This window comes from Vidua chalybeata, chromosome Z (assembly GCF_026979565.1).
Source record: "Vidua chalybeata isolate OUT-0048 chromosome Z, bVidCha1 merged haplotype, whole genome shotgun sequence".
NCBI lineage: Eukaryota > Metazoa > Chordata > Aves > Passeriformes > Viduidae > Vidua > Vidua chalybeata.
This window is the reverse complement of record NC_071570.1, coordinates 47,996,154-48,023,945: the sequence shown is the minus strand read 5'-3', so window position 1 is coordinate 48,023,945 and position 27,792 is coordinate 47,996,154. Positions and strand designations below refer to the sequence as shown.

At 45.8% G+C, this 27,792-nt stretch overlaps 1 protein-coding gene across 4 annotated transcripts in view; it reads left to right on the top strand.

Annotated features, from left to right (window-relative positions):
- The window catches only part of ELP1 (elongator acetyltransferase complex subunit 1), a 40,202-nt gene extending 19,516 nt beyond the window's left edge, over positions 1-20,686 (top strand). For 3 of the 4 annotated variants that reach the window (XM_053931311.1, XM_053931310.1, XM_053931313.1), the window contains 14 exons: positions 455-540; positions 1,628-1,776; positions 2,631-2,754; positions 3,168-3,265; positions 4,407-4,608; positions 14,037-14,098; positions 14,600-14,662; positions 14,778-14,838; positions 15,406-15,519; positions 16,170-16,281; positions 17,408-17,535; positions 17,935-18,089; positions 19,086-19,164; positions 20,155-20,686. In XM_053931311.1, coding sequence (XP_053787286.1) covers positions 455-540; positions 1,628-1,776; positions 2,631-2,754; positions 3,168-3,265; positions 4,407-4,608; positions 14,037-14,098; positions 14,600-14,662; positions 14,778-14,838; positions 15,406-15,519; positions 16,170-16,281; positions 17,408-17,535; positions 17,935-18,089; positions 19,086-19,164; positions 20,155-20,222 — 1,501 coding nt within the window. In that variant the 3' untranslated portion in view covers positions 20,223-20,686. The other variant, XM_053931312.1, reaches the window with a different exon arrangement.
- The last annotated feature ends 7,106 nt before the right edge of the window (positions 20,687-27,792 follow it).

The following is a 27,792-nucleotide window of genomic DNA, read 5'->3' as shown; positions in this document are numbered from 1 at the left end:
TTATTTCAGAAAACAGAGCATTTGCTTGGCTGGGAAAGCTATTTTGAAATAATACATTTGAGATGTATGGAAGTATAAATAACACCCCAGAAAGCTATCAATTTTTTTTTAAGGCTATTTTAGTGCCAGATTTCATTTGGAAAACTGTGTCCAGCTCTCTGAACTTTTGCAGAGAGAGTTCCTTCATCATGCTGGCTGGCATGGTAAGGGAAGCTCATTCTACTCAAAACACACACCTCCAGCTTTTTGACATGTTTGGGAAGACATGTTGAGTAGAAGAACTTTTCTGGTATATTCTCTTCTTTTCCTATGTTTGCTGCCTTCCTCTAGGAGGATCAAAGTACCTGAGCAGTTTACTTTTTATTTTTTTTTACTAAGACATAAACTAGAACTTGAATGAACTGTGCTAAAAAAGGAATAAACTGTGTTCATTCACTTCTTCTCTTTTATTCAGATACTGCCTATCGATACTGACAGCACATGTGAAGAAGAGTCCTCCAGAGCTGGAAATTGCTCTCCAGAAGGTTCACAGTCTTCGAGGTTTTGTATCAGAAACTCAGAAGTTTTGAAAATGGGTGGTTTGCAGGAGCTTTACATTACGGAAACTTCTCTGTCCAACCAAACCTATTAAGGGGGAAGCTTCCCATCTGACCATCCAGGAGCCACATTGACATTTGCACCACCTGAGCTGGGACCACCCCACATAGCTACATCCCCCACACTCAACATTCAGAGCAGGATTCCTTACCAGCTCCACCTCAGGTTTCCCATAGCAAAGTCTCAGGCATCCTGATCCTTAATATAATTTAGTCTCAGTGCAATAACTAAATGACAAAATAGCAGCTCCAGGTGATGCCTCTGAGGAAGGACCCTGAACAAAGGAACCCCTGGGCCTGTGACAACTTTTATACCTTTGCAGTCTATCCCTGCAAAAATCTGGTGGTCCTCAGCTCCTACCGTGTCTCAGTATCTCACAGGTCTCTGTCCCCTTTGTTAAGCAAGGGGTTGGCAGTTCAAACTGGAGCTCCCACCACCCAAAGTTCAACCTGCAGCTCCCAGTGCAGCTGCACCCTGAGACACTGCACTGGATGTGTTCTTCAACACTTCGATCATTAGCACAGTTCACCGAGAAAATGATTTTAAGGTTGCTGTTTATGGAGCAAGCCAAAAACCAGAAATGGACTTGAAACCAGCTGTGTGTTTAGGTACAGCAGCATATCAGCTAAGATAGGCTGTTGTACACACCCTCAGCTCACCCTTTTGACCAGGTCTGCTGGCAGATACCCCACAGTTGGACCTGTTTTCACTTTCCAGTTGGAGCTCTAGTTCTCCCAGCATGGAACAGGAAGTTCCTATTTGGATTCTGGTATCCCAGACTAGCAAACTTTGCCTTTATTCTGTGCTGATCCTTTGAATTCATCACATTTGCACACTCACTGCTATGCTTGGGATGGTCCTTAAAGTTGCCCAGTAAAGGTAAAGTAACCCTTCTGCAAGATAGAGAAAACTGTTAGTCTGATGGTCTGTCTCTGATGTCAAAGTTGTGCTTGATGATGCATCCTTACCTCACAGCAGGGCTCCACTGTTGGTGGTGTAACAGTTCATGTGCTGCTTTATCTTGTTGCAGAAAGCGTTACACCAGATGTCCAAGCTGTGAGTGCAGAAGAAGCACTAAAGTACCTGCTTTTCCTTGTGGATATCAACGAATTGTATGATTATTCCTTGGGGACATATGACTTTGATTTAGTCGTCATGGTGGCAGAAAAGTCTCAAAAGGTCTTGGCTTATAGTTCCAGCTAAGGAACTTATTTTTCTACTTTCTCAAAGGTTCTTTGTAGTCTGCAGATCAGCCTGCATGTTTTCTTAGTAATGGCTCTCTACCCAGGCAGGATTCCAGTTGCTCAGAAGCCCTGTGTGTGCTTGGGATGATGTTGGGCAAGTGTCATGTCTCTTTATCCTTTGGTTCTTCTTGAACACAGCTTTGGAAATCTATTTGTGTTCAAGATGAAACAGTGCTGTTCTAGAGCAGCAGGTCAAAGTAGCTCTGGGGAAGAGAGGGATTGGTATCTGAAGTTTTGTGACTGCATGCATTTCATTCTCAGTACTGTACTCTTTATTCTTGCTTATTTAGTAGTTCCCATGATAATAGCATGTGTCTTCATGTGGGTTTAATGTGAAATCTCTGAACTGAAATGCCCATCTGCATCTTCTGAGTTTCCTAATGTTACAGCAAATTCTGCTGCCCTTCAGTTACAACACCTTATTTGTGTTAACAGGTTTTATGACCCTTGTTGTGGGGAAGTTGATCAACTTTATGGCTGCAAATTTATGCATAATCATAGATAATAGAAAACAACATTTGATATGACACGTAGACTTGAATTTTAAATCTTAGCAGCCTTTAGATACTGCTGAAGTCCGTGTGGGAGCCTGGTAATTTAAGTTAGTAATTTCTGACAAGAGTATATGCACAAATTGATTCTTTAAGATGGCTTACATTTGGAGGAAAAAAAGCATTTTTTAGTGTATTATCATATTTTTTCACATACAGGACTGTCTGTTGGTAAAAATGGGGGCAAATAAGGATTTTAGCAGATTAGCTCAATTGCAGTTTTTATTATTCTTTGCAGGACCCAAAAGAATACTTGCCCTTCTTAAATACCCTCCAGAAGATGGAAACCAATTATCAGCGATATACAATAGACAGACATTTGAAGAGATACACAAAAGCTCTTGGCCACCTCAGCAAATGTGGTAGGTGTCCTAAGGAGGATTTCTGCAGTGTAACATTTCCATTTTGGAGAGCCTTTGAGGGGAAATAGCTAAAGAAAGAGAAGGATTGCACAAGACCATCTTATTGTTAATGTGGTGAACTTCTGCTACTTGCTTTTTGTACTGTAGCTTGGTGCGGGAAGAAATGTTTACTCCTCTGTGGTCATGAAGCACACGAAGTCTTGTGTTGTTCCTGTTCGAGTCAGATGTGCCTGGTTAATATCTCTGGCAAAACCTCAAGGAAGTGAACACTTTGATTTTACAGTAGGAGAATGGGTGGTCTTCCACCCAGGCACCTCTAGTTGCTTCTCCATGTTGTGAACCCGACTGTCTGGGAGCCGGGAGGGCCATGTACTTCCTTTTTAATGTTTACAAAGAGTAAGTTATTTCTGCAGGTCCTGAACACTTCTCTGAATTTCTGAACTTGGTGAAGGATCAGAATCTGTATTCTGAGGCCTTGAAGCTGTACCCCTCTAGCACTCAGGAGTACAAGGTGCGTAAACTTGTGACAGTGCAGTGCCAAAGGTTTATATTCCCTTATGCATGTGTTTGGATCTCCTCAGCACCTTGCATGAGGGCAAGAATGAAACTGCAGCTGCATGTGTTCAAGTTCTGTAGGTCATTGCTCTTCCAATGTTGTCTGAGACCCTCTTCTGAGATAACCACTGGAATGACTCTCAGCACTGTGCGACTTGGTCATCAATGGTTGCTATTCCTTTGATCCTGTGACTCAGAGAGCACCTGGAAGTCCTGTTTCTTCTGCTGCACTGTTTTGAAGTGTGCTGAATAACTCCCATAACCTCAGGAAGACTTCTCCCTGTTTTGACCTTCCCCTGTTTTGCAGGTTGTGTGGGGACAATTTGTTATCCTTAAACTATTCTGAAAAGTGCTGAAGAACTTGGACACTTTTAGATGTGCTTTTTCCTAGTGCATAGTGTCCCATATTGGTTTCAGTGTTACTGAAGAACTTCAGCTTGTCCAAGGCTGAGATAAAATGTAAATGCATTTAATATAATCTAATGTAGATACTGTAAATACACAACACACAAGCCTTTGTACAAGGAGAAGTCGAGTGAGAGGGGAAATAGAAAAAAATTGGTCTATTTGCAGCACAGTGAAAGCAGAAAGGAGTCTTTATTCATGAGGGAGGTCTGTTTCTGAATGACCCCTTGGGAGTATTTTATTATTCCCTCTGTATCCTTCCAGTGAAATCCACTTGCCCCTTCTTGTGGAGATAGTGAGCTTTGAGTAGCCTGTGCATATAGAGTTACAGGGCTTGCGTGTTCCCTTGTGCCAGTGTTTGTTTCCTAAAGTGGGTTGGTTCAGAGAGATATTCTAACAAAAACTGCTTATGTGGGTGGGGAGGAAGGGTCTGGTTTCCTGCAGTATCTAGTTTACCCAGCATTTGGTTTGGAGTGTTAGGTACCTCTCTGTGTCACTTGCTGTAGCTGTGTAAAGTGTCTCCATGTGCTAATCATCAGCCCTTGGCTTGATATAGTTTGAAACAGGGTAGAAACTTCATGCCTGGAAACTCCATGGAGAAGCTGGATAAGAGGCTTTTGTTAATGGGCCGTTAATTTTTACTAATGGAGGACTACTACTGACTTTTTTTTTTTTTTGTCCCTGTCTTTCAGGATATCAGTGATGCATATGGGGAGTATTTGATTCAGAAGCAGCTGTCTGAACAGGCTGCATTGATATTTGCTCGTGCTGGCATCTTTGCAAAAGCACTTGATGCTTTTCAGAGCAGTGGCAGCTGGCAACAAGCCCTGTGCATGGCATCACAGCTTGGTTACACAAAGGATAAGCTGTCCAGCCTGGCACGGAGCATGGCAGGTAGGCCTTGAAGAGATGTAAATGTACAGAGCAGAGTGGCTGCTGTTATTTTTGGTTCACTTCAATTTTTCCTAACATTCAATGAAAACTTCAGTATTCAGCAGGGCTTTTCTTAAGTGAGAACAAAGATCCCATGTTTCCCCGAGGTTTTCGCATTTGCACATGACCTTTGCTTCTCAAAGGAACCAAAAGATGCTGAAGTTGAATTGGTAGGCAACACAGGAGCTGCCAAGCAAACTGTGCCCTTGGCTGCCCAGTCCTAACTGCTTCTTGCATTGTTCCCTTGCAGCTGGTTGCCAGACTGCTCTTCCAAATTGCCTCATTAGTTAACTCCAAGGAATGGACGTGCACTGAAGTGTCTGACGTAACTGAGGCCTCTAGACGTTAACTGGTGTATTGCGGCCTGGAGTCCCGGAGGTCCGTCTGGCCCCCAGGGCAGCAGCCGCCGTAGGTGTCCCGGATAGCACTGTGCTGATGAGGCGCAGCCTGCCTGGGCCCTTGGGCTAGCTCCAAGCTGCTGGCTACTTTAGCAAGCACTTGTGGAGTGATTTCAGCTCTTAGTGATTTCAGCTCTGTGCTCGCAAAGTGCCTCAGCAGAGGCAGGGAAGGAGAGAGGTGAAGGCTGTGTGGAGTTCTGCGGAGATGTCTTTATTGGCAGCTTCTGCAAAGGGTTCCAGTGACAGCTCTTCCACTGAACAGGGCAAAGGTATGGGTTTAAGTACACTGTTGGGGGATCGGGAATTGTCCAATGGCTGGTGGTCAAGGAGAATATAACCTATAGCCTTACAGAGAGATAACAGGGGTCTGAGTGCAGAAGAGAGACAGCTCTGGTCCACTCATCATGACTCTGCATTTCTTACCTTAGGCTAGCAACCGCCGTGGAGGCCTTGCAGGGCCTCTGACTGCTACAACTCCACTTTCTGTATTTAGTAATAATGCATGTCCTATAGTTCTTTTGAAACAGTGGACAAGGCATGAGAACATAGCTAACACAATGACAATTACAACGAAAATCCACAAAATTCCCTTAACCAAAGATGCAACCCATCCCGTTAATCCCCATTGAAAAGGTCATTAACCCAGTCTGGGTTGCATTCTACTTTTAAGTCCTTCACAAGTTCCTTCAGTTTCTGGATGTTTGCGTGGATGGATTCCGAGCCTGAAGAGAGGTTGAAGCAACACATCCCTTCAAAGTCTTGGCAGCCGTGTCCATGGGCTAGCAGTAGGAAGTCGATCGCTGCTCAATTTTGAAGTGATGCATGTCTCGTGGTTTCTTCTTCCTTTAAAAGATTGCTTAGGGCGGCAGAGGTATCACTGGCTTGTTTGCTGAGCCAACACCCTAAGTGATTTATTTCCCCAAGAGCTTTAGCTGCAGCCACCCAGGGTAGGAATAGGGAGACTGCAATCTTTTTTGTTTTGTTCCAATCGTATAATTTTGGATCGCAATTTTCATCAAATTCCGTGTAGGATCTTTTGTGGCGTTTTAATTTGCTTTCTTTTTTCCAATTATGTAACAAAGTAATATTTGGAGTGAGGGTGGAAAGTTTTCCAAGGCTACAGGGACCTCCCTGAAGGCGGGAGGGAATCCCAGTCCATACTCTGTCACCACAGATGAGAAACACTTCCTTAGGTAATACTTTGGGGTGGAGAGAGGATACAGAGATCACCCGAGCAGTGTAATTACACCAATCCAGATAGGTATAGGCTTTCTTAATGGGTGATACATCCTTTCTGTATGTGTTTTTTGTCTGGTCAATTTCTGGCCAATTGTTCTTTGGACGTCTAAAGTAAAATTTGATGCAGTATGTTGCCTTGGAGGACCCCAACAGGTCCAATTCTTGGGGTTCCTCTTGAGCATTGGGCAACATTTTTGTCCACTTGTCCCAAGTATCTACCATGTTGGGTCTCTTACCTGTGGTGCGGAGAAGCTCTAAATTGTAGACGGGCCAATCATCTGCTACGAATGGAATCCCTGCTAAACATGTGGAAAGTGGGTTATCAATGCTTCACATGGATAAGCACATGTTATCCTGTTTTAATGTTTTCACTAAGGTTACCCAAAACATTGTGGCTAGGCTGTGGGCTAATCCAGCCGTAGGCATACTGTACGTTGAAGAGCATCCAGGCAGCGGTGAGGACAGCACCAATGGAGATAATTTTCATCTTTGGATAAGGATGGGACTTCTGATAGGGAATATAAGCAACATTTGTTATCTTTATGGTGGTAGGAGAGGGTTTTCTCCCTTGTTCCTTCCCTTCCCTCCCCCCCTTTTTTTTTTTTTTTTTTTTTTTTCTTCTATAAGCTAAGGATGGGGGAGTGGGTGTAAGGTTAGAGGTTTTTGGTAAGAGTTAACAAGTTAGGAAGGGAAAGTAATAGGGTTTTTTAGGGTAAACAAAGGGGTAATAACATATAATTCAGAGAACAATTTGTGTTCAGGCTGTTTCTAGCTTATGGCTTAACTGCTACAGCAGAATGTTGTTCCACTTTGTTTTGTCTGCTGTCGCATGATGGGATGGTCTTTTCTTCTATCTGTGGACATTCGGCGACGTCTTCGTCTCCAGGCAGAACTTGTCTGATTTTGATGAGGTCTTGTATTTGACTCTGGAGGATTCATGTCGCTGTTTGTGGGAGTAGTGTTTGCATTGCCTAGGTATGGCTTTATGTTTTTTCCTGGGTACCATCTTGGACCAGATGGTAGTAGAACACATGCATACCCTCTACTCCAAGAAATCAACTGGAAAGGCCCAGAAATTTGATGTGTTTCCGGGTCCTTCACTAGCACTGGTGGTTTCTCAGTGAGCTTTGCTTGGGTGGTATTTGCAAAGTGGAGAAGTATTGGCGGGTCAGGCTCTGATGTTGTACCATTTAGGAAATTGATGACGTAGATAGCCTTGCAAAGTCTCTCAACTGGATGTATGATTTCTGTCTCTCTTCACTGCTGATTGAGGACTCTTTTGAGGGTTTGATGTGTCCTTTCCACGATTGATTGTCCTGTGGGTTTTGCTGGTATGCCTTTCTCGTGTTCTATTCCCCATTCACTGAAGAACTCTCTTAATTTTCGAGAGGTATAGGCAGGTCCATTGTCTGTTTTGATTTGTTTTGGTACTCCCAGGGTAGCAAATGCAAGGAGGAAGTGCTTTATGGTGTGCTGTGTAGTTTCTTCTGGATGAGCTGATGCAAATATTGCTCCCGAAAACATGTCAACTGATACATGCACGTATTTTGACCTCCCAAAAGGTGTGAAGTGAGTTACGTCTGTCTGCCACAGCTGGCAGCTATTCAGTCCTCGGGGATTGACTCCTGTCCCCATAGATGGTATCTGGTAATTTTGACAGTTTGGGCATGTGGCGACAATAGCTTTTGCTTGATCTTTTGAAAGCTTGAACATTCTAATAAGGGCTGGTACATTTTGGTGGTAAAATGCATGTGACAACTTTGCCTGGGCAAAGATGTCAGGAACGTTAGCAGTTTCTATTGCCATGGCCAATGCACCTGCTTTCCTGTTTCCTTCTGTGATGAAACCTGGGAGATCAGTGTGCGACCTCACATGCATTATATGGTAAGGTCTCTTTCTGTGAGAGATTAAGCGTGTTAGTGCCGAAATCAATTGATGTAACTTTGGGTTGGAAACCTCTTTGAGAAGAGCATGTTCTGCTCTCATAGCTATACCTGCAACATATGCAGAATCTGTGACCAGATTAAAGGGTTCGTGTTTGAATTTCTCAAAGGCTCTGACAACAGCTGCTAATTCTGCAATCTGTGGAGATCCCTCCACTATTTGGATATCAGACTCCCAGTTTTGAGTCTTAGGGTCCTTCCAAATTATTACAGACTTATGGGATGACCCTGAGCCATCTGTAAAAATTGTTAGAGCTTTGAGAGGTGTTTTACTTTGGACTAATTTTGGGGTCAGATTAAAGACTGCATTAAAAAGTTTGTGTTTTGGGATATGAATGGAAATTTGGCCTGTATAGCTGTCTAGGGCAAATTGTAGGTTTTCACTGGTCTGGAGCAAGTGTTCCAGATCCCCAGTGGTTAGTGGCAAATATATGCATGTGAACTCACACCCAGCAAGGGAGCGGAGGCGAGTTCTGGCCTTTTTTATTAAATGTCCCATTATTTCCTGGAAGGTGGTAATTGTCTTTGAAGGTTGGTTATTTGTAAAGATCCATTCCAGTATCAATAAAGGGTCTCAGAGTTGAAGATCCCATTGGAAGATCAGTCCATAGAACCGAGGTGCTTTTCTGAGGATGACGAACTGGAAAGGCAGCTTGGGCTCGAAGCGATGGGCTTGGCGTGAAGACAGGGCTTCTTGGACCTTGGCGATGGTGTCTCGGGCTTCTGTTGTGAGCGTGCATGGAGAGTCTAGGTCTTCCTTGCCACGAAGAAGGTTGAACAGGGGAGCGAGGTCCTCTGTTGTAATTCCTAACAAGGGGCGTACCCAGTTGATGGATCCGCACAGACTGTGTAAGTCTCTCAAGGTTTTTGGGTCGTCTCGGATAGCAAGTTGCTGGGGTACAATTGTCCTTTCTCGGATCAGGAATCCAAGATAAGTCCATGGGTTGGTGTATTGTATTTTGTCCTCACGGATCTTGAACCCTGCTTTTTCTGTGGTTTCAATTGTCCCTTTAACTGCTTTTTCTAAGTAAGTTTTTTCTAATGCACAGACCAGGATATCATCCATATAGTGGTAGATGATTGCATCTGGAAATAGGTTCCGAACAGGAGACAGGATGTGAGCAACGTACCACTGACGTATGGTAGGTGAGACTTTTAGTCCTTCGGGGAGATAAAACCAATGGTATCTTTTGAGTGGAGCCTCTCTGTTAAGAGAGGGAACGGAGAAAGCAAACTGTGGAGCGTCCTGGGGGTGCAGCGGGATGCTGAAGAAGCAGTCCTTAATGTCTATGATGGCAAGTGTCCAGTCTCGGAGCAGCATCGATGGTGAAGGCAGTCCAGGCTGGAGGGCACCCATGTTCTTGAGTACCGCATTAATTTTGCGAAGGTCATGGAGGAGCCTCCACCTGTCCGTCCCAGGTTTTTGCAGTACGAAGACTGGAGAATTCCAAGGGCTGGTGGTCTTGACGATGTGACCTTTGGCGAGCTGTTCTTCCACAAGGGCTTGTAGTGCGCGCAGTTTTACTTTAGAGAGGGGCCACTGGTCAGTCCAGATTGGGTCTTGGCATTTCCAGGTGAGCCGAGGTGTATCTGGTAGTGCGTGCTCCTCAGTGGCCCCAGTCAGAAATCCTGATTGGGAATACGTAGGGAGGCCCCCCACTGGGATAGAACATCCCTTCCCCAAAGGGTGATGGGGCTCTTACCATGAATGGGTGGATGGTTGCCAGCTTGCCTTCCAGCCCTTCGACGAGGATGTTGTGCTTGCTTCGCATGGACACTGTGGCTCCACCAATCCCTGAAATCATTCCTGCTACTGGTTGTAGTCCCCGGTATGCTGGCCATTCCGAGCGAGCAATGTTGGTCATGTCTGCACCGGTGTCCAGCATCCCTGGTAGGTGGAACTTTTCTCCTCTGTAGGATAGATCGCACTCGATGGTAGGCTTACTTGGTCCCACAACTTGTGCCCACATTACTGTCGGATTGAGAGGAAGCTGTTCCCTGTGATTCTTTGGGAGTAGAAAGGCTTGTGCGATAGGAGTTCCCTTTGAAAGAAAAAATGGTAAGTCCGTGCAACACAGCTGAACAGAGATTTCTTGTCCTGGGTGCACTGTTTGTACCTCTGGAATGACAAAGATTTCCCCTGGCCATGGAGAGTGTCCCCTATAATTAAGATGTTAAAAGGACCACCTTTTGGCCCATGCTTGCCTGTGGGAACACGATAAATATCATTATTAAAGTCAATGGACAAAGCAGTTGCCAACTGGCGCCATGTTCCCATCTGTATCTCTCCATGGGTTGGATCTTCTCCACGTGTCCTGGAATCTGCGGGGATGACGCGTGACTGGATCTGGGTGGCTTTTGATTTGCTGTCTTTGCGCGGGGCCTGGCCGCGCTCTGCTGGAAGTTTCCCAAACTCTGTTGGTAGCGCTGCTGATTCTGGGATATTTGGTAGGTGTTACGGGGGTTTCGGGTAGGTGACCTGTCTGGACAGTCCTTTATAAAATGTCCAAATTCCCCACAGTAATAGCAGCAGTCCTGGTCTTTGGAAGTTACTACTGCATACACACCAGAAACTCCTTCTGCAATTCCCTTAGAGACTGCTTGGGCCACTGTGTTTTCAGTGGACAGATGACGTGTGCAGCTTTCCACCATTTGCTCTATGGTGGGTTCTGTATCCAAGGGTAACAATTCCTCAGAATTGTTTTACATTGTTCGTTTGCATTTGACAAAACAAGCTTGCACAACAGTTCTTTTCTTGCTTCTGTGCTCTCTATCTGTTTTTCCAGAGCATCTTTAAGTCTGTCTACAAACTTGATAAAGCTTTCATCTATTCCTTGTTTAATACTAGAGAAGTGCTGGGTAGGGATAGAATCATCTGGGGTAAGAAGCAATGAGGTTTTTGCTGCAATAGCAAAATCTTGTAGTGCTGCCTTAGGTAAGGTGTTAGCTTGGTCAGAGGGTTTCTGTAAATCCCCTTCTCCAGCCAGCTGTTGGACTGTAAAATCTGGCTTATTTGCATCTTCAGCATAGGTGTCTGATAATGTTTTTAATTGCCTTTTCCACTGTCTTTCCCATAGCATATATTCTGCTGGGGAAAGAAGACAGTTGGCAATGTTTTTGAGGTCACGAGGGACCAGAATATGCACCGAAAAAAGCACTTCAAGGAAGTTTCTGAAAATATGTGAACTTCTACCATGTTCTTTGGGCTATATTTCGTATATATTTCTTTATTTGTGTTAGGTTCCCACGTTGTTCTAGTAGTGCCCCCCTCCCCTCTTTTCCCCTTTATATAATTTACTGGGAAGGCAGTAATTCTCTGAGCTAGTTCCCAATCCCCTGCCCAAGTCGCTTCCATTTTAATTAGAGTCCATGGATCAATTTCGTCTGTGTCAGATTCAGACTCACTGTCCTCTGATGAGGTGTGGTCAGGAGGTGCTCTATGCTTTTTTGGGCATGTTGGAGCAACATTTTGCAGGGGTGTGGGAGACTGGACAGAGTGTGGGAGGTTGCCGTTAGGGGGGCATTGAGGGTGGGTAGGTGGATGCATCACTTCAGAATACAGGCAGGGGAGAAGGGGGGGAGAGGAGGAGGTGGGGTTGGGGGGTGCTGCTGCCGCTGGCACCAGGGAGGATGCAGAGGTACTCACTGGCACGACGGCAGACAGGCCGGTAGGGGTGGTAACGGGGGTGGGGAGAGTCGTGGCGGCGGTGGGGAGAGGCGGGGACGCGGCGGGCTGCAGGGCGGTGTTGGGGCAGGGTGGGGCGGACCCGATCGAAACTGATGTGATTGTACCCGAGCGTGAGGCGGGGGCGCGGTGCGAGCACCGCGCCGTGTTTTGCATAAGCGAGGAAGCTGAGTTCTGGCTTGCTGCATCTGGGGTGGGGGTGGAGGGATGGGGGGGGTGGAGGGATGGGTGGGCTCTGCGGACCCCGCGGGTGCAGGAAGGGTGGGTGGGGGCAGCACGGTTCCCCTGTTCTCCATCCCAGGAAAGACTGAGCCGACAGAGAGAGGACTGTTATCTGAGATATTAGCATTTGGAGGATCTGCTATAGAAGATAAGTTTGGAATTTCCTCAGCTGCTGTTAAGCTGCTTGTGTTAGCTTTTTCCACCGTTTTTTGCGATGTAGTGAATGAGAGGCAGGGATTTAGTAACAGAAAACTCTTCTTGGGTTTGAAAAACATATATTCTTGTCCCTACTAAGTCCCAAAAGGAGTCTGAATTAATCATGCTTATGTTAGCATCTGGAAACTGAGAAAGGATCCATTTTTTCAAGTTAGTTTTTGAAAGACTGCTTTTAGAGAAAGAAAAGTTGTTAACATTTAGGAATTCTAGGATTTGTAAATATATATCTCTCTCGTTCTGGGATTGTTTTAATTTACTAGAGTTTGATCCCATTACTGTAAGTTCCCTTGCCCCCCCCCCCAGCAGTGAAAAAGAGAAAAAAAAAAGAAAAAAAAACCAAAAAGGGGACCCAAGATTAAAAGCGTGCAGAAAGGCTGTTTTAAACTTACACTTTTTTCAGCCGAAACTGGGTCAAAGACTGCTCGGTGGTGGTCTGCTCTGTCCAGCTCCTGAGGACTTTTGTCCCAGATGGTGATATTCAGGTTCATTGGACAACTCTTCCAGATAGCTTCTTCTATAACGGAGAAGTTACCCTCAGAGGGTCATGGTGGGCCGAGGCAGTAACAATCCCCAAAGGAATGCTGCTCTCAGGAGTACCAAGATGTCTGTTCTCCCGTTCAGGCTGCCACGTATTACGGCTTGGTGTTCCCCGGGGGTCCATCTGGCCCCCGGGGCAGCAGCCGCCGTAGGTGTCCCAGATAGCACTGTGCTGATGAGGCACAGCCTGCCTGGGCCCTTGGGCTAGCTCCGAGCCGCTGGCTACTTTAGCGAGCACTTGTGGAATGATTTCAGCTCTGTGCTCTCAAAGTGCCTCAGCAGACACAGGGAAGGAGAGAGGTGAAGGCTGTGTGGAGTTCTGCGGAGATGTCTTTATTGGCAGCTTCTGCAAAGGGTTCCAGTGACAACTCTTCCACTGAACAGGGCAAAGGTATGGGTTTACGTACACTGTTGGGGGATTGGGAATTGTCCAATGGCTGGGGTCGAGGAGAATATGACCTATAGCCTTACAGAGAGATAACAGGGGTCTGAGTGCAGAAGAGAGACAGCTCTGGTCCACTCATCATGACTCTGCATTTCTTATCTTAGGCTAGTGACCACCGCGGAGGCCTTGCAGGGCCTCTGACTGCTACACTGGTGCAGGTGTTGTGCCTATTCATCAACCTTAAAGGCTATTGGATAATTTGGAGCTGCATCTTGTTTTCTGCTTGAAGCCAGCTAGCAGCTAGGACCAGCTGGTACATAAAAGCTGTGTGTTGTCCTAAGGAGAAAAAGGTAGTTGGTCACAGAATATGTACTCACTAACACATGTCAGACATGAGGTGTGGTGTGGACCTGGTGTATATTTCAGCAAGAGAAATTTCATTTCAGCAAGAGAATCATTACTCAGAGGCAGAGTTTATGAAAGGCCACTTAACACAGAGGAAGTATTGCTTCTGGAACTCTAGTCTTCCAGAGCTGGATACTCCAGTATTTGCTTTTTCTGTCACTTAATGTGATTTAAATCCTTCATGCCTTTAATGCTTTTTTATGGTGCCTTTTTTAAATTACAGCTGTAATTTAACAATTGAGTACATATGTGAGCAGATAGAAAGTGTCTCAGTGAGTGGGATTTTTCCTCTACTTTGTAGTTTTTTGGCACAAAATCCAGCTGTTTCTGAAAAGCTGAAACTCCACTTTTTCTTGTAGGAAAACTAGTTGAACAGAGAAAGTATGCAGAGGCAGCCATACTCCTGGAGCAGTACACTCAGGTAATGTCATCTCTCTCCTGCCTGTGGCCCAGGACTGCCCAGTATCTGTCAGTCAGATACACCATCTGTGTTTTTGCTGTTCTCCTGCACCACATGTGATTCTATGCATGCTGACAGCAAAACAGTCTGTGCCATGGGTCCCCTTGGGGAGGGCAGAGCAGGCCTGGGTGATACAGTGAGCAGGATGGGGATAAATGCTGTATCCCTGAGTTTTTCCACTCGTGAAGCCTCCCATGCTTTGCTATGAAAATCTTTTGTCTCAGAGAGCCGAAACAAGAGGGCTGAAATAAGGAAGACAGAGTTCCAGAGGGATTTCCCCTTAGTGTGGGAGAACTTTTTGCTGAGTTGGTTTGTGGTTTTTGTTTGCTTGTTTGGGTTTTTATGTCAACACCTCAAAGTATTTGGCATAGAATACTGTGTAGAAATACTCATTTTAATAGCTTCTATCTGAACATGTATTACTAACACCAGCAGCAGCCCATGGTTGCTCTTTCCTTCTAGGACTATGAAGAGGCTGTTCTCCTGCTCTTAGAAGGGGCTTTTTGGGAAGAGGCTTTGAGACTGGTAAGACATTTCAAACCACAAGAACAGAAGTGGAAATACATCTTTAGAGTGCAAAAACAGAGGGATGTGGTGTGGGTTAGATCCTTAAATGATACTTTCTCTTTCCCTGATCCAGATTCACAAGTATGGTAGATTGGATATCTTGGAAACCAACTTGAAACCTGCTATTTTGGAAGGTGAGTCTGTGCAAGAATCTAAGATTTCTCTGTGCTATAGAGGCTAAAGAAGATCTTTGCTGGGTCTGTGGGAAGTCACAGCGTTCCAATACTGGAAGGTGTATGGAAGGATACTTTGCTTCCACCTAATTGATGCTGCTCAGTTAGCTGCACTTGGCTGTCCTTGGTGCATCTTGAAGCCCTGCAGTGTCATGGGATCTTTTTAGCTTAGTCAGGCTCCTTTGAGCTTTTCCAGACCTCACAGTCATAAGCTGCAAAGAGATCTGTGTCTGCATGTCCATGAAGAAGCAGAACAGTCCTTGTTCCAAAGCACATGTGGCAGCAGAGCTATGGATCAGGGAAATGGATATCTGTCCTGTAAGCTTTGATGAGTAGCTTTTGGAAATAAAAAATTATTTGATAGCTTTATTCTCCCTCACAGGAAAATGTTCTTTAGTTTGTTCTTCCTTTTCATGCTTTATGAGTTGAAGATTTTTTTTCTGAGCTTGTTGAAGGCTAGCTTGTGTAAAAAATGCTTTTCTGTTTCTCTTGCACAAATGTTTATGTTTTGATTTTCTTAATGATCAGCTCAGAAAAGTCAGCTGATCTTCCTAGATTCCCAGAAAACAGCATTTCTTCACCATAAGAGTCGCCTGCAAGTGGTGCGAGAGCTGAAGGAGAAGGCCTGTGAGAACCTGCAGGGTTGGTATTGAAGTGCATATGACTTCCTCCTGCATAAGTAACTGTGATCTTTTTTTTTTTTTGCAGTTTCTGTTTGCTCTGATGGAACTGTGCTCTCCATTAGCTCCAATGGGATCTACAGCAGTAAAACAGCACCCTTCTCAACCCCTCCTCACTCCATACTTGGAGTGCGGTTACTCTTGTATTTTCAACTCTTCCTTGGGTCACAGCTTTCACGCAATGAAAATGCACCTGAAAGCTCTTCAAAACGACAGCATTGTCTCCACAGTACCAGCTTGGCTGGGTGAGACAGTGCTCAGCATGTCCTTAGTGCCAAGTACCTGTAGGCATATTCACCTGCCAGCTGACACAGGCTCAGGGAATTTCTCTGAAAGCAGAATGCTGTCCTAGTCCAGATCTGCTGCACTGAGATTGTCATCCTTCTGATTATGCTGTTCAGTATCACGATCCCCACCAGGGCGAAGGAGCAGTGTTGTCCTCACAATTACTGTTTCCTCTTGTATGCTGGCTCAGTGGGGTTGGGAGCCATAAGGCTCCCGAACACCAGCAGGTAGAATGACTTTGCCCAGCAAGCTGCACAGATCAATCAGAAAGCTTTAAATAATTCTGACCTTTTTCCATACTTTGACAGTTGTTACCATGTTTTGCAGATTATGAAGTGCCAAATTGCCCAGAATTGGAGCTTTTCTCTGAAACCAGCAGTGTTGTGACAGCCAGTGACATGAACAGCAAATACACACACAGCAATTCAAGAATATCAGTGTAGGTATCTGCCTTCAAATCAGGTAGTGACTGTTCTGGCATCAGCATTCAGGAGGTTAGCTTGCTCATGCTTGGTATGCTCCTCCTTGCAGCTGTGTGTGCCTTGTGGCTGCTTTAATTACAGGCATTTCATGGTTATTTTAACTCTCATTGGAAGGGAAAGAGCAGAAAAAGCCAGAAACTACTAATGCAACAAGAACAGCAGAGGAGCTGATAACACAGACTCTGGGTGGGTTCTGGCTCCCATGGGTGTTGGGCATGTGGCCAGAATGGCTGGCTTGTAGAAAGCTAGACACAGAATACAGGCAGAGCCTCTCAAACATTAACAGCTTGTGTATGTCTTGTGTTCTTCGGCCCAGATTTTGCACTTGGTGTGTGGGACTTGCTACTAAATCTCATACCAATGTCTTCCCACAGTGATTGTGTGCATTGTTTTTGAGTACTCTCAAGAGTATGAGCTGCAGTGTGGGGTGGAGTGTGTAACAGGCTGGTGTAGTCTGTGGGACCACTTCTGAATTCCCTGGCTGAATTGTGGAAGAATACAGTTGTGGGGAAAATGTGGACTTTTTAGACACTTTTTTGTTGTGGACCAGATGTAAACAGGAGAATGCAGCCTTAATATTCAGCATCAGAGTGTGTGGATCACTTGGGAGCATTATGCACATAGGTCTGGTCTATGAAAGAAGTTGCTTTCCTGTGATTGTTTAGGAGCTGAGCAGGCTCTGGAGATGGCAGAAATTAAAATGTTCACAGCCAAGCACAGACCCTGGCCACCAGTGTTTTAAGTGGACTTCAGCTTTGCCTAGTAGTGACCACTGTTTTGTGCTTGGAGCAGCTCCTACTCTGTGTTGCAGACATGCTTTAACCTTGCTGGAACACAGAGCAGTCCTTTTTGGAGCAGAGAAACAGCCTGACTCCTGTCTTGTGTTTCGGACCACTAAGGATATTGGTTGAATAGCACTGAAAACATTGTCAGAGCACCTAAGGTTACATGCAGTTGTCTGTCACTGGAGAAGGCAAGGACTTGAGTGACAGGTTTCATGCACACTGTTGATGTTCCTTCAGACTTAACCCTGCTAACAGCTAATCCTGTTGTGCACACTGTAACTGAACATGCTGTTTTCAGGCGATCCTCAAAGAACCAACGCAAGGCAGAGCGTAAGAGATACAGCCTGAAGGAGGGGAGTCCTTTTGAGGATATTGCCCTTCTAGAAGTCCTGGGAGAGAGTGTTCGTGCTGTTGAGACTGTGAAAGGTAGGACAGTTGGTGATCTTAATCCATGCTGCAGCTTGTGAGGATGAGGACAGCTAAGGTAGTGTGCCCCTTCTTGTTCTTAACTGTGTATACTGTAAAGAAAAGCTGCCTGGTCCATACAGCTATCTGTGTTGGACCTTGGTTTAGTTAATCTGCCTCTGTGCTCAGAATAACATGAACTCTCTGCATTTGAAGTTGAGAGCAGAAAAAAGAAGCCTTCTCAGTGCCACTACAGATTTGTCTTCTTTTTGTTCTCGGACGCTGTAGGGGCTCAGTAGGAACAGAACCATTTCTGAGTTGCTGCTCTCTTTCCTGTGTCCTGATAGCAAAAAAAATGCAGCTGTTTATTTAGTATACCTGTGTTGATTGCTATTTTATTGCTTCTGTTCCCTCCTGCAGGAGAGATACACATCCTTCTCAAGCAGCTTGTGCTCTTTGGTTATGATGAGCAAGCTGGGGCACTGCAGCAAGTCCTGGAAGAGGTTTTGCAGTTGATGGAGACCTCAGTCCCAGAAATCTGGACTCCAGACCTGCAGCAGAGCTCTGTCAGCCTGGTCTGTGCTCATCCACAATACCTATCACTCTGACTAGACAGTATCAAGTGTTTAGCAGTATTTTGCATTCTCCAGCAGAGAGCCTAGAATCCTTCCATGGCTTTCAAAATCTGGCATTTTTTTCTGTTAGAGGTTGAGTAGATATTCTGGGCAGGACCTGCCAAGTCAGTACACTATTGATGGGTACAACATGTATAGCCTACTTTGTCCCCTGCACTGAATGCCACATTGGATGTGATGAGATCTTCTGAGGCTTGTGTTGCCTTGTCCTAGTGATGATTTGTTTTTATAAGCTCCATCTTAAGCAATTTGTAGAATATGGGAACACTCCCTTCTTTTCTAGACCTAATGGTAGAAGTGTACTGGAGTCGAGTAGGTCTTGTGAAGTGAAAAGCTACTGGAGTGGTCAATTAAGTCTGAACCATAATCATAAGGAGTAAATTACATAAAGAAGGGTTATGTCAGGCTTCTAAGCTTCAGCTTAATGCAGAATAAGGAAATCACAAGGACTTTAGTTAGTTCCCTTCCAGAGTAAAAAAGTCTTTATTTCTAATAAGTGGTTTCTGAGCATTTATGGTGAACACAAAATGTTCCTCAGTATCTTCCCCCTAACTGCTGATTAGCAGGACTCTTAAAGACATATTAAAATCGTTCTGTGTGACAAAGACTCCCAGAAGAACTTTAAATATTGATGGTGCTGTAATGAAGTCAGTCCTGCTGAATCATGACATTTTATGGTGCTGTGAAGAAGTAGGTGCTGGATAAGAGTTCTGTGTCATGAAAAGCTGTATGAAAGCAGTTCTCTCTTTCTGCCTCTGTGTTAACTTTTCTAAGACATTACTGGGCTTTGATCACACTAATCACGCTTTAATCCTGTCCACTTTGTACTGTGAGGTGTCCTAGTTTTGGGCAACCATAGCAGAGTTTCCTTTGAGGGTATCCCCCTGTTTGTGCCTTGCATTGTTCAGGCTGGAACATGGCTATTTCTTCTTACAGGTCTTGGGACCCAATTCAACTGCAAACAGCATTATGGCTGCTTATCAGCAAAAGAGGATGATGCCTCCTGTTGTACAAGGTTAGTTGAGTTAAGTTTGGGTGTCAGGGAGGAAATGTCAGGGAGGTTAATGGGCTTGGAGGCTTTCCAAGCACTGCTACCTGCCAACAGTTGTACCAGTTACTCAGCTGTGGTGATTCCTTGCTTTTCTTTATGGTGTACCATCCTGCCTTGTGGCTTTCTTAACAAAGTTTATTTTGTTCTGAATTTGTGTTCTAAAACTGTTTGAGCTTAAAACTGTAAAATACCTCAACTGTTCCTGGGTTCCATGGGTGTAATGTCAGTCTGTTGTGAGGGAATTGAAAATCTGATTTCTTAAGGAATGTGTTAGATAGTTCTTCTTGTAACTTACCTGCTGAATTTTTCTCTCTGGCTTTGGCAGTCAGGCCAGGCCTTCGATCAGACCAGGCTACAGTCTGTCATGTGACTTTGCCACCTCAAAGTCCTTGCAGTGAATACAAAATTAGAGCTGAGAGACCTAGCAAAGGGTGGTCCCAACTCCTCAGTCTTCCCTCTTTCCCCTAGTCCTACATCCTCTTTCCCTGCTAGTCCTGAAATTGCCTGGGGAGATCCTCTATTGAATCTATAGATGCAGCCTGTCTATTGCCACTTGCCAGGGCTGGCTTCAGAAAAAGCCTTGTGTCTCTTACTCACTGCAGAAGGAGCCAGCTCACTGTGGTGCATAATGGACCAGTGACAGGTGAATGAATGGAGTTCTGCTTTGTGTCACTAATGGTTGTGGCTTTGTGCCTGTGTCTCCTCGTTCTGACCAGTAACACTTAACGATTGAGAGGGGACTGGGTGTGCCCACATGTTTCCTGGTGAAAGCAGATCTTCTGAGGACACTGTCCTGTGCAGGCTGGTGATCAGTCACTACAGGGAAATAATAGATGTCAAGAGATTTCTCGTCATCTTTTGATGTAAGAAAAGTGAACAAAGTATTTGACAGCTCTTGAAGAAATTATATTGCTATTACCCCCTTTTCTGACATCTGTTCCATTTGTCTTTCAGATCCAGAAGTACTGACTCCACCAAAATTCAATAAAAATCTACAGTGGAAGCTGCATCTTCTCCAGTAACCGGAAGCCAAGGAGTCCCTGTGGACTCTGAACTCTAACTTTTCATATAATTTCATTATATCTTTGCAGAAGCCTTTGCTGTTCTGGTGTTTCTAATACACTGTTCTTAGGGCTGTGCAAGTGAAGGGTCCCTCCACCTGGTGCAGCTGTGACTGTGACCCATATGGTGTCACACTTACAGGCACAACCACTCATGTCCACTGCAGAGGTGGCTTGTGAGGCTGGGGAGCAAAAGGATATGCAGCTCTGAAAGCTCCTACTACTGATTCCCCCCTTCTGGATGAAGCAATCCCACCAGTATTGTGTTATCTTTTCTGCCATCCCTCCTTCCCAGAGTTGATACCTTCCACAATGACAGGCCACATTTTAAGCACTTCAGCCTGCTTTAGAGAACTTGCCTGTAAGACTGTACCAATAGCAAATTGCTGTAGTTGCTAAACAAATTCTGTGTTTTCTCTGCTGAAGCTGGGTGTTGCTGATACCAGATTTTCATCATTGCTTTGTTACATCAGAGCAAATCCCGCAGTGCCAACAACCATTGTTGTATTGAAACTGGGCCTGTTCACACCAGGAAGGTCTTGGACAGAGGAAAACACAAATAAATGCAGGGCGGAGGTGTTGGTGTCCCACTCTGCTGGGTAATACTACCCTAATTATCTGAGATCAAAGAAGATAGAGTAATGGTGCTTTATGGCACTGATCGATCAGCAGCTGTATCCTGATAATGCTGTGCACTATTGCAGAACTGTGTCATCTGGAAACTGGTCTTGTACTGAGAATTAGGTTTTACCCCAGAATACTTCTGTCATCTGATGCGAGAAGTAACAGCAGTAATTCTGGGAGCAGAGGAAGGGGACAAGGCTGGAAACCCTCTCAGTGGTAGCATCCCCTTCTTGGTTAATTTTGGCCTGGCAGCTGCAGCGTTCAGGCCATTTCTGTTGGGTTCTGTAGAAAAACACCATACAAACAAGGTGCTTGCTGTCTGTTGGAGCTGTTTAATGGCACAGCAGTGAGCTGTGTTCCGACTGCACAGCATGAGCATGCCAGTGCTGCAGGTCACTGTTGTTGTGTGGCAAGAACTCCATCAGATTGGGGTGGCCATTTAGTCTTGCACTGTATGTGTTGTACTGGCTTGGGCTTGCTGGAGGGGAGTGGTAAGTCTTTTGTCAGCGTGAAACATTGGAGCACATCTTGTTGCCAGTTGTTCTGAGTTGTATGGCCTGTTCTGGGTTGTGTGGGGATGACTTAAGCCTGTTGTCAAACATGACTACACTGGAAAGAAATTCTCCAAGAAAAAGCCCTTTAAGATGGCAAAACACATGAAAGTCTTTATGGGGCAAGACTGTTTCATGGGATCTGGGTCTTCAAAATGGTAGCAGAGCATAGTCCATGGTGAAATACAGAAGCCATCTACCAGATCTGGAGAAAGGATTGCTGAGGGAGCTGTGCTCTTCTGCAGAGCACTCTGGCCCTGCAACTGAAATGTGACACTGACACCAGTAACTCCTGACATTCCTAAATTTGATGCCAGGAAATGCTGAGGTCTTGCACAACTGAATCTATTGTCTAGAAAGAACACAAGAAAATATGAAATTGCCACTGCCTTACTGAGGATTTGTGCTTGTGCCTAAGTATATGTATGATTTCTTTTGCTTTTCTATCATGGTGATGGTGAAAGCCGAAGACCCTTTTGTGTTAGGCGTGCTTTCTTGTTCTTCCACCAAGGCAAAACCCCTTTAAATCTGCCATCCAAGTGAAAGACCAGTCTTCTACATCATTCATCACCAAATTCTTACTGTCTTCCCTTATACCTTTCTCTCCTAAGTGAACTTGGAGTAAGGAGCAGTAGAGGTGGGAGCAGCACCTAGTGTGGGTGAGCTTCAAGGGGGGGATATCCTGCTTCCTACTGCTACTGCAGTTGCTGAACCTTAGTTTCATCTCAGCAGCAGCAAGGAGTCAGCTTTCCCTTGATTTCTGCTGCCATGTTCTTCTGCTTTCTTAGTGATGTGTGTAATCTTGAAATATGCTCAGCTTTAGTTACTGTCTTTACAGACACATTGAATTTGCTCTTATGAATTCTTTAGGGGTTCCTCCAGTTACCAGGAATGGAAGTAAACCATTCATGCAGAAATATGGAGGTAACTTTAAAAATGTCTCAACCTCTGAGCAAATATGGCTGTATGGAAACGTGTTTCTCTTGTTAGATAGTTCTCACCTGTCTGCTGATTAGCTTCATTAAACACAAAAGGAAAAGAAATCCATAGTTCAATAGAAACTTTCATTAACAGATCCACAAACAGTGTTGTCTTGGTTTGAAAAGACAGGAGTCTGTGAAGGAAGGCAAGGGCCTCCCGTGAAATGGAAAAGGTAAACCCCTCCCTCCGAATTACCACAATTTCAAAATAAAAAGGCTCTCAGGCAAAGATATGGGAATGGGAATAACAGTTCATTACTAGGAAAAAAAAAAAAATTAGTACAAACAAAACTACTGATAAGAGTCAGAAACCTGACACCCTGAGGAGTCAGGGTGTTAGTGATAGTCCAGTTAAATGGTGGCTGCTACTCCTGTTCCTGGAGTGGCAGATGAAATGCTGTTGAAGTGATGATCCAGTAGAAGGGTGTAGTTTTCTCTGAAAGTCTGGTGATAGAGTAGATGGGCCTGGTCTTCCTCTGGGAATCCAGTGAAGAGGCTGAGGCTGAGCTGCTGTCTCAAGAAATGCTGATTTTATGCAGGTAGGATGCTTGGCTCCTCCCTCTGGGTGGAGCATTTTACAATGGGATGATGTAACTTTATCAGTCATGCAGTGAGCCATTCAATGGCCCATTAACAGAAGATATCTCCCCGAGGGAGACATTGTTCTTGGAAGAGATAAGAAAACTGCCCAACTTAACAGAAGATACCTGCCCCACCTCTGACAGATGGCAAATAGGATATATGCTTATCTTACAAGCCAGGATATTATCCACCCCTTATTCTATTTCCATCTGCATCATAATGAAATCTAACACCCAGTTCTCACTTAAGACTAGGTTTCCCTGTGGTACACAACGGGTTTCCCCATCTTTCTGCATTACCCACCAAGTGTAACCAGGTCCTTGAGCAAAAACAATCCCACGAATGGGTTTGTCTTTGCCTGAGGTGGGATTAATCCAAACAGTTTTTCCTAAAATACCTTTCAGATGTACCACAGGGACTTTATCTGCATCTACTGTGTGCAAGGCAGCTGGAGCATGATGGGGAATATGATATATCCACTCAATACCATGTTCTCTGGCCCAGGTGTTGATAAGGCCTTTCTTGAAATGGGTGCCATTGTCAGACTCAATTCTCTCAGGTGTGCCATGTCTCCACAGGACTTGCTTTTCCAGGCCTAAGATGGTGTTCCGGCAGTGGCATGAGGCACAGGGTAGGTCTCCAGCCATCCAGTGGTGGCTTCCAACATGGTCAGCACATAGTGCTTGCCTTGGCATGTCTGAGGCAGTGTGATGTAGTCAATCTGCCAGGCCTCCCCATACTTGTACTTGGACCACTGTCCACCATACCACAGGGACTTCACCCGCTTGGCCTGTTTGATGGCAGCACACGTCTCACAGTCATGGACAACCTGAGAAATGCTGTCCATGGTTAGATCCACCCCTTGGTCTGGTGCCCACTTGTAGGTGGCATCTCTGCCCTGATGACCTGAGGCGTCATGAGCCCATCAAGCCAGGAACAACTCCCCCTTATGGTGCCAATCTAAGTCTATCTTTGACACCTCTATTCTTGCTGCCTGATCTACCTGCTCGTTGTTTCAGTGCTCCTCATTAGCACGACTTTTGGGGACATGGGCATCTACATGACGACTTTCACCGTTAGTTTCTCCACCCGAGAGGCAATGTCTTTCCGTATATCAGCAGCCCAGATTGGTTTTCCTCTATGCTGCCATTTGGCCTTTCTCCACCTTCCCAGCCAGCCCCACAAAGCATTGGCTACCCTCCACGAATCGGTATAAAGCTAGAGCTTTGGCCACTTCTCCCTTTCAGCAATGTCCAGGGCCAGCTGAACAGCCTTGAGTTCAGCGAGTTGGCTCAATCCACCTTAACCTTCGGTAGCTTGTGCAACTTGTCTGTGGGGCTCCATACGGCTGCTTTCCACTTCCAGTTCATCCCTATGATGCGACTGGAACCATCAGTGAAAAGAGCATAGCATGTTTTCTCTGCTGACAATTGGTTATATGGTGGAGCTTCTGCAGCCCTTGTCGTTTGTACCTGCTCCTCGTCATCAGTGAGACCAAAGTTTTCACCTTCCGGCCAGTACATAATTATCTCTAAAATCCCAGGGCGATTCAGTTTTCCAATACAGGCGCACTGGGTGATGAGGGCAATCCATTTGCTCCATGTGGCGTCAGTGGCATGGTGGGTAGTAGAAAACTTTCCTTTGAACATCCACCCCAGCACCGGGAGTCGGGGTACCAGAAGGAGTTGTGCTTCTGTGCCAGTCACCTCCGAGGCAGCTTGAACTCCTTCGTAGGCAGCCAAGATTTCCTTCTCTGTGGGGGTGTAGTTGGCTTCGGACCCTTTGTAACTTCGGATCCAGAATCCCAGTGGTCAGCCTCGAGTCTCACCAGGCACCTTCTGCCAAAGGCTCCAGGACAAACCATTGTTCCCAGCTGCAGAGTAGAGTACATTCTTAACTTCTGGTCCTGTCCTGACTGGGCCAAGCGCTACAGCATGTGCAATCTCCTTCCTGCTTGATCTGGGTGAATGCTTGTTGCTGCTCAGGGCCCCAGTGGAAATCGTTCTTCTTGCGCGTGACCAGGTAAAGATGGCTCACAATCTGGCTATACTTGGGAATGTGCATTCTCCAAAAATCTATGGCACCTAGGAAAGCTTGTGTTTCCTTTTTGCTGGTTGATGGAGACATTGCCATGATCTTGTTGATGACTTCAGTGGGAATCTGGCGCCATCCATCTTGCCATTTCACTCCCAGGAACTGGATCTCTCGGGCAGGTCCCTTGACTTTGCTCTTCTTGATGGCGAAGTCAGCTTCTAGCAGTATCTGGATGATCCTCTCACCTCTTTCAAACACTTCTGCCGCTGTGCTCCCCCACACAATGATATCATTGGTATATTGTAGGTGTTCTGGAGCCTCACCCTTTTCCAGTGCAGTCTGGATCAGTCCATGGCAGATGATGGGGCTGTGCTTCCACCCCTGGGGCAGTCGGTTCCAGGTGTACTGCACGCCCCTCCAGGTGAAAGCGAACTGAGGCCTGCATTCTGCTGCCAGAGGAATGGAGAAAAACGCATTAGCAATATCAATAGTGGCATACCACTTTGCTGCCTTGGACTCCAGCTTGTACTGGAGTTCCAGTATGTCCAGCACAGCAGCACTCAGCGGTGGAGTAACTTCATTTAAGCCACGATAGTCCACAGTCAATCTCCATTCTCTGTCAGATTTGCGCACAGGCCAGATGGGGCTGTTGAAGGGTGAGTGGGTTTTGCTGACCACCCCTTGGCTCTCCAGCTCATGAATCATTCTGTGGATGGGGATCACAGCATCTCGATCTGTCTGATACTGCCAGCAGTGCACTGTCGAGGTCGCAATTGGCACGCGTTGCTCTTCCACCCTTAGGAGTCCTACTGCAGACAGGTTTCCTGACAGTCCAGGCAAGGTGTTTAATTGCTTAATGTCCTCTGCCTCTACAGCAGCTATTCCAAAAGCCCACCTGAGTCCCTTTGGGTCTTTGTAACAGCCGTTCCAGAGGAAGTCTATGCCTAGAATACATGGAACGTTTGGGCCAGTCACTATAGGATGTTTTTTCCACTCCTTCCCAGTTAGGCTCACCTCAGCTTCTACCAGGGTCAATTGCTGCAATCCCCTTGTCACACCAGCAATGGAAACAGGCTCCGCCCCCACATGTCCCAATGATATCAGAGTACACTGTGCACCAGTATCAACTAAAGCATCATATTTTTGTGGCTCTGATGTGCCAGGTCATCAGATCCACACCGTCCTGAAGATCTGGTTTTCCCATGCCTCTCCCTGGCTAGAGACAGAGCCCCTCTAACCCTGGTTATTATTCCTTTCCTGGGCATACATACTAGAGGTTCCTTCAAGGGGGTCTGACAGATTGTACCTGACAGCTTGGTCATGGGAGGTTGAGGCTACCTTCACCTTGGTGGAGCTCCCCCGGTTAGAGTTTCCCTCCTTGAGTTGACCTGTGCTGCCAGGACAGAAGTGGGTTTCCCATCCCACCTTCCCATGTCTTCCCCATGGTCACGCAGGAAGAACCACAGATTAGCCCTTGGGGTGTACCCTCTCTCTCTAGCTGGGGAATGTTGGGCTCTGACTTCAGGGCCTGTGACTCGCACGGGTGCTGCATTAACCTTCCTCATCTCCTCCCTCATCTCCTCTTTGAACTCCTTAATCACAGCTGAGATATGAGCCTGCATTGGGCCATTAATCATACTCTCATAATTCCTAAGTTTGTTGGCAACAGAACCCACTGTCTCTCGATTAGTGTCAGCATCGATTGTTGCGATGAAAGTGGTGTACTGAGATGGCCCAAGATTTGCTAGACTCCACAGCATTTGCCCTGTGCACCTGACCTTGTCGGGGTCATTATCATGCTGTCCATCCCTCCCAAAGAGTACCTCCAATAATGCCACTTCCCTCAGCTGTTGGATCCCTTCCTCAAGGGTCTTCCAGCGCATTCTATGATGGTGCTCCTGCATTCTCTCCCTGTGGACAAACCTCTCTCTGACACTCATTAAAAGCCGCTCACAGAGAGAAAGGGCTCCCCGGCTCCCTTACAAAAATCTGATTCATACCTGAGTCCTGGGTCAAGGGTCCCAAGTTCCTTGCCTCACCACCATCCAGCTGGATGCCTGTACCCATAAGGTCTCAGACCTGGAGTAACCAGGTAGTATAAGCCTCACGGCCTCACCGCACAATGTCTTTGTGCAGATTACGGAGACTTTTGTACGTCAGGGACTCGGTGATGATCGCAACCTCTGGCTCCCCTGTGGGTTGTGAGGTTCCTCCGTTCCTATCCCTATCTGGGTGCTCTGCTTTCATCTTAGACCTCCTTGTTTCTACTGGGGCAACTGCTGCTGGCTGGGACTGCCTTTGTGGTTCAGCTGGAACCTGGACAGTTGTAACATCTGTGGGTTCCATAGCTGTACTATTAGGCTGTCCCTCTTCAAGGCAAAGGGAGGGTTTCTCACCAGCTGGGGAAATGCACTCCTTCAGCATCTCACATATTTCCTTAACCAGAACGTTCACCCAGTCTGGGTGGTTCATTTCTGAGGCGAGCTGTGGGGCAGGGTCAGGCTCTGGAGCAGCAGCATCTCTAGTCTCTGGTAGAGGTGTCAGGGTAGTTATCCAGGTTAATCTTCCCTTATCTCTGAGTGCTAAATAGAACAGGCCTATCAGCAACACTACCCATTGTATGATGTCATTAGCATTTAGAGTGGATCTTAACCCTTCAAAAACTGGTGGAGCAGACCCAAAAAGATGGTTAAAAGGTTGGAAGAAAATTTCCCCTGGTGTCATTTCCTCACAGTAGGTACCATTATTAAAGTAACCCAA